General features: G+C 49.9%; 1 protein-coding gene across 1 annotated transcript; it reads left to right on the top strand.

Annotated features, from left to right (window-relative positions):
- Window positions 1–2,000: 2,000 nt before the first annotated feature.
- LOC310837799 (uncharacterized protein) lies at window positions 2,001–3,681 on the top strand. Its single transcript, XM_083724938.1, has 2 exons — window positions 2,001–2,149; window positions 2,432–3,681. Exons 1-2 carry the CDS (start codon window positions 2,089–2,091, stop codon window positions 3,559–3,561), a joined length of 1,191 nt encoding a protein of 396 aa, XP_083581064.1. The 5' UTR covers window positions 2,001–2,088; the 3' UTR covers window positions 3,562–3,681.
- Window positions 3,682–6,004: the final 2,323 nt, after the last annotated feature.

Below are 6,004 nucleotides of genomic sequence, written 5' to 3'. Positions count from 1 at the left end.
GCAGGAGCCCACTCTGTGGCGTAACACAAAGGCTTTTCCGGCCTCCTTGGATGGCGTGGCGAACGCTAACCAGGGCCCCCAAGGCGTGCTGAACTTCCTTGGAGCGTTGCCACAGGAATATGGGGATTTGGACGCCAGAAATGGGGAAGACTATTGGAAGGCGAGAGATGAGACCCGAGGAAGTGAGTCTGTCACCCTGGACATGCAGCAGAAACTCTTTTTTTTTAAAAAAATAGATTTTATTAAAGTTTTAAAGGTTACAGAAAGAAAAATAGGAAAAGTTAAACAAACAGAACACAAAAACAAACAAACAAAAAACACAAACACACAAATCCAACCTTTACATAACTTTCTTTCCTTTGCTTATTTCCTTGACCTCCTCACACCTCCCTTTTTTGTATTCTAGTTCAATTAGATATTTCAGCAAATCCTTTCCATCTTTGTTTTTATCCTAATAATTTATCTTGATATACTATATTTTTACATTCTCCTCTTTCACTAATTACCAATCCATTTTTACTTAATCCTTTATAACATTTCTGCTGAAGCCACATAGCTTCATTCCAACATCCTTCTAACATTCCTTAATTTTACAGTGTTTCTGTAGATAAACTTTAAATTTCTTCCAATCTTCTTCCACCAACTCTTCTCCTTGGTCTCGGATTCTGCCAGTCATTTTCGCCAGTTCCATATAGTCCATCACCTTCATCTGCCATTCTTCCCGGGTGGGTAAATCTTGTGTCTTCCTAAGCAGCGGAAACTCTTCAGGGAATTCCACTACCAGGACATTGAGGGCCCCCGCGAGGCCTGCAGCCGTCTGTGGCATCTTTGCCATCACTGGCTGAAGCCAGAGAGGTCCTCCAAAGAGCGGATCCTGGAGCTGCTGATCCTGGAGCAGTTCCTGACCGTCCTGCCCCCGGAGATGCAGAGCTGGGTCAAAGATGGCTGCCCAGAGACCTGCGCCCAGGCAGTGGCTTTGGCCGAGGACTTCCTGGTGAGGCAAAGAGAGGCTGAGAAACCAAAACAGCAGCTGAGGGCACTTCGTCAGGATGTCCCAAAGGTTGCGGGCCCTGGGGGCTGGGGCTCATTGGAACTGACAGGATGGAAAGCAGGGAGGCCACCAGTAGGAGGAGCCAGAGCCAAGGAAGTCCACTTTCGGAGCATCCATTTAAACAGCCGTTACTTCTCCCAAAAAATTCTGGGAGCTGTAGTTTGTTGGGAGTGGTTAACCGTTAAGATATCCAAATACCCTTCACAAAGCTACAATTCCCAGTGTTTCCTGGGAAGTGGGAAGGGTCAGTGTTAAATCACTCTGGGAATTCATAGAATCATAGAGTTGGAAGAGACCACAAGGGCCATCGAGTCCAACCCCCTGCCAAGCAGGAAACACCATCAGAGCACTCCTGACATATGGTTGTCAAGCCTCTGCTTAAAGACCTCCAAATTGTAGTGGCGGAAGGGAAATGGCCTTGGCCCAGTATACCTGAAGGAGCATCTCCACCCCCATCGTTCAGCCTGGACACCGAGGTCCAGCTCCGAGGGCCTTCTGGCAGTTTCCTCCCTACAAGAAGTGAGGTTAAAGGGAACCAGGCAGAGGGCCTTCAAGGTAATGGCGCCCGCCTTGTGGAACACCCTCCCACCAGATGTAAAGGAAATAAACAACTATCTGACTTTTAGAAGACATCTAAAGGGAGCCCTCTTTAGGGAAGTTTTTAATGTTTGATGTTTTATGTGGTTTTAATATTCTGTTGTGAGCTGCCCAGAGTGACTGTGGAAATCCAGCCAGGTGGGCAAGGTATAAATAAATTATTGTTATTATTAATTATTATTATTTATTATTATTATTATTAAATGGGGGCTCATTCCTATGGAGAGGCCAAAGGTCCCCACTCCTCTGTTAGTCCATGCTTGTTTTTATTATTAATAATAATAATAGTAATAATGAATTTTACATCAGCCAACATGCAGCAGTAGTGCTGAACCAACCCTTTTCTGCATTGTACGTTATGCTTCTTTGCCATTTCAGGGGCTGCCGCTGTTGGGAGGCAAGGCTTCCTGGCAACAGGGTTGACATCGGAGGCTGGACGGATGCCGGTGGGCTCAGAGGCTAAAGAGGAGGCGGAGGACCAGGGCTGCGCCAGCATGCTAGGTGAGGTTTTTCTGAATTCCTTGACAGCACTGGTTTTTATTATTATGGAGGGGGGAGGCCTCTGTCTGTAAAAAAACAACAACATGCATCTCCTCTTTGTCACTAAAAAATCTTCAAACATTGTATTTTTTCCTTGTAGGGGAAATGCTTCAATTCCCTGATCACACCTGTCCTGTACTCTTCCCAGCTCTGCAATATACCCTTTTTGAGGGACCAAAACCGTAGATGGAACTCCAAATGCATCTGCAGCTGATGGAAGTTCTGAATATTTTGTTTCTGCAGGTGATGGACAGGTGACTGAGCACAAGGAGGAGACTCCTCTGATGGAAAATCCTGATTGGTTGCAGCCTCCAAGTCAAAAAGGTGGGCGCCCTGAGAGGCGAAGGGGAAATCATCTGGGAGGGAGTGCTGCACATTCTGTCCTTCATGCCGGAAGGAAGGAGGCGTTGGAGGAAAACACCCACAAAGACGATAAACGACACAAGTGTGCAGTGTGCGGACGAGGGTTCAGTCGGCCCACGGGTCTCACCGCGCATCAGCGAATCCACACAGGCGAGAAACCCTACAAGTGCGTGGATTGTGGGAAAAGCTTCAGCTTGAAGTCGACCCTCGTGGCCCACGCAAGGACCCACTTGGGCGAGAAGCTGTACACCTGCACGCACTGCGGGAAAAGCTTCGCTGTGAGCTCGGACCTCACTTGGCACTACCGGACCCACACGGGAGAGAAACCCTACAAGTGCTCCGAGTGCGGGAAGTGCTTCCGGCAGAGCTCCTTGTTCAGCAGCCACCTGAGGATCCACACGGGAGAACGGCCGTTCCGGTGTTCGTGCTGCAGGAAGAGCTTCGCCATGTGCTCGGACCTCACCAAACATTACCGGACCCACACCGGAGAGAAGCCGTTCAAATGCTCAGACTGCGGGCGCCGTTTCCAGCAACACTCCTCTTTCGACAACCACCTGAAAAGCCACCACGGAGAGTTGCCTTTCAAATGCTCTGACTGCGGGAAGTCCTTCAGCGTGAGCACGTCGTTCCTGATCAGACACGAGAGAATCCACACGGGGGAAAAGCCGTACCGGTGCTCGGATTGCGGGAGGAGCTTTGGGCACAACTCTCAGTTCATTTCGCACCGGCGCGTTCACACGGGGGAGAAGCCGTACAAGTGTCCTGAGTGTGGGAAAAGGTTTACCGCTAGCTCTCTCCTCTGGGGACACCAGAGAATCCACACCGGCGAAAAACCGTACAGCTGCAGGGTTTGCGGAAAGACGTTCAGCCTGAGGTCCAACATCCGCAGGCATCAGAGCACTCACACGGGGGAGAAGCCGTTTAAGTGCTTAGCCTGTGGGAAAAGCTTCATTACAAGTTCAGATCTTCTTGCACACGAGAGAACCCACGCGGGAAATAACAATAAATAAAGAATTATTATTTTTTTACCCCCCTCTTCCAAGTTTAAAAACCGGGCTCAGGGCGGCTAACAGCAAATATAAAACATTGATTAAAATGTGACTTAAAACCAGCAGAAAACACAACATAAAATGCAGCATCAATATCAATAACATTCAAAAACTCAGGGGTCGTTTTGGGCAGCGGCGTAGCGTGGGTTATCAGCACCCGGGGCAAGGCAAGTAATTTGCGCCCCCTAACCCGGGGCAAGGCAAGTACAGTAATTTACTCTCCCAAGCAGCAGCAGCGAGGCTTCTCTTTCCCCCGCGCTCTGCCGGAGCTGCCTCTTTTCTTTCCTTTTTTCCCTTTCTCCAAGGCTTTTCGCTTTCTCTCCTTAATTGATTCCCCCTCCACACCGCGGCGTTTCCTGGCTGCTTCCCCCCCCTTCCCCTCTCTCTCCTCCTCGCTCTGCTTGCCTTGCCCTGCCCTGCCTGAGGGCGCCCTGAGGAGACTCCGCTCTCCTTTCTGACCAGGCGAGGTAGAAAAAAGGGGGGAAAGTCTCTTCCCGCCTCCTCCCCAGACTCCCTGCTCGGTGCGGCCAGTGGAGAGAGAGCCGCAATTACCATACAGCTCCTCTCCCTCCACTTCGCCAAGCTGTCAAACCCGACAGCAGCGGCAACGGCAGCAGCAGGCGCAGCCAGACCCCCGCCAGCCCGCCCGGCTTCCTCTCCTTTTTTTGCCCGCGGCAGAAGGCTTTGCTCTCCCCCTTCTGCGACCTCCTCGCCAAGCCGAGCGAGCGCGGGCTCCCTAACCCGTGGATTTTAGTAGGGGCAGAGAGCTACTAGTGCGAGTGCGCCCCCCGCCCAAGTTGCGCCCGGTGCGGCCGGCACCCCTGGCACCCCCCACGCTACGCCACTGGTTTTGGGAAAAGCAAAACCCCAGTCAGTAGACATCAAATGATCACCAGGGCTAACTGGCCAAGTTGGTCCTACTAGGGCCAGCAAGGAGACCAGGGAAGAATTTAAATTTGGGAGTCCCATAAAGGGTTTCTTCATAAAAGAGGAAAGGGAAAAGGGAATAGAGGATCAATTGTAGATATGCACCAGGAGCTGGGCTTATGATCTTAATACAGTGGTACCTTGGTTTTTTGATGTCTCCGTTGCCAAACGTTTCGGTTGTCGAACGCTGAAAACCCAGAAGTAAATGTTTCCGTTTTCAAACCTGCCTTGGAAGTCGAACGGCTTCTGCTGCATGTATCTGTTGTTTCTCACAATTTTCTGTGTTGAATTGGCAGGCCGCCCTTTGCGCCTCGGTTTTCGAACGTTTCAGAACTTGAACGGTCTTCCGGAACGGATTACATTAAAAAACCAAGGTACTACTGTATTGTTCAGAGCTTACGGGTAGCAGAAAGGTGATAACTACTTCCCCAAGTTGGTGTGTGTGGCATTCGTAAGGAGCCCCCCGGTCGTCTCACGGACTATTGACCCGTACACCACTAATCCGCTCCCACCAACCAGGTCCTCCCACCAACCAGGTAAAATCACTTCAGCCTCAGTCAGGTTCTCAATTAGTAAAGAAGAGTGTATTTTATTTCAGACGCAAACAAACTTCTTTTCTGGCATTCCAAACATTGTTACTCTTTACTTTCTTAGTCTTATTTTCCTCTCTCTATCTCTGCTACCTCCCCTCAGTCAAGAACCCACTGCCCTAACTGTCTCTCTATTTCCAACTGCCTGCCAACTGCTTCTCCAACTGCCTTTCCCAACTCAGCCAACCCGCTAAAACCAACCAACTACCCACCAACAGCTCCCAACAACAACTAACTCAAACCTCGGCTAAGCCCTTTTATACACAGCTAGGCTCCGCCTCCCTCCGGCTTTCCTATTGGTCTAGATTTTTAACCCTATCTCTCCCTGTACAGACAGGCTTTAAACGAATGGGCAAAAGCCACAGTGGGTTGTTGAGTGATTTCCCCTTCTGAGAAAGCGGCTGTAACTGGTTGCTTCCAACCACATGGCTAGTAGGAGACTCAGAAAAGCACTTTGCTACTAGCAGATTCACGGGCCTGGAGATTGGCAACAAGGACAGTGAGTAATTTCTTCTGAAGCAGCACTTTGTGTTAACGCTTTGCCCCCCAGGATTGCCTGTTTAGTTTGTGCTATGAAGAGATGGGTAGCTCAGTCGGCTAGAGCGTGGTGCTGATAATCCCAAGGTTGCAGGTTTGATCCCCATAAGGGACTGCTGCAAATTCCTGCATTGCAGGGCGTTGGACTAGATGATCCGCAGGGTCCCTTCCAACCATAGCTGTCAACTTTTCCCTTTTTTAAAGGGAAATTCCCTTATTCCAAATAGGATTCCTCGCAAGAAAAAGGAAAAGTTGACATCTATGCTTCCAACCAGAAGGAACGCGGGTGGTAAAAGGTAAAGGTAAAGGTACCCCTGCCCGTACGGGCCAGTCTTGACAGACTCTGGGGT

The sequence above is a fragment of the Podarcis gaigeae genome, assembly GCF_964106915.1.
Source record: "Podarcis gaigeae genome assembly, chromosome: 2".
In the NCBI taxonomy this organism is placed as follows: domain Eukaryota; kingdom Metazoa; phylum Chordata; class Lepidosauria; order Squamata; family Lacertidae; genus Podarcis; species Podarcis gaigeae.
This window is presented reverse-complemented; position numbering and strand designations above follow the sequence as displayed.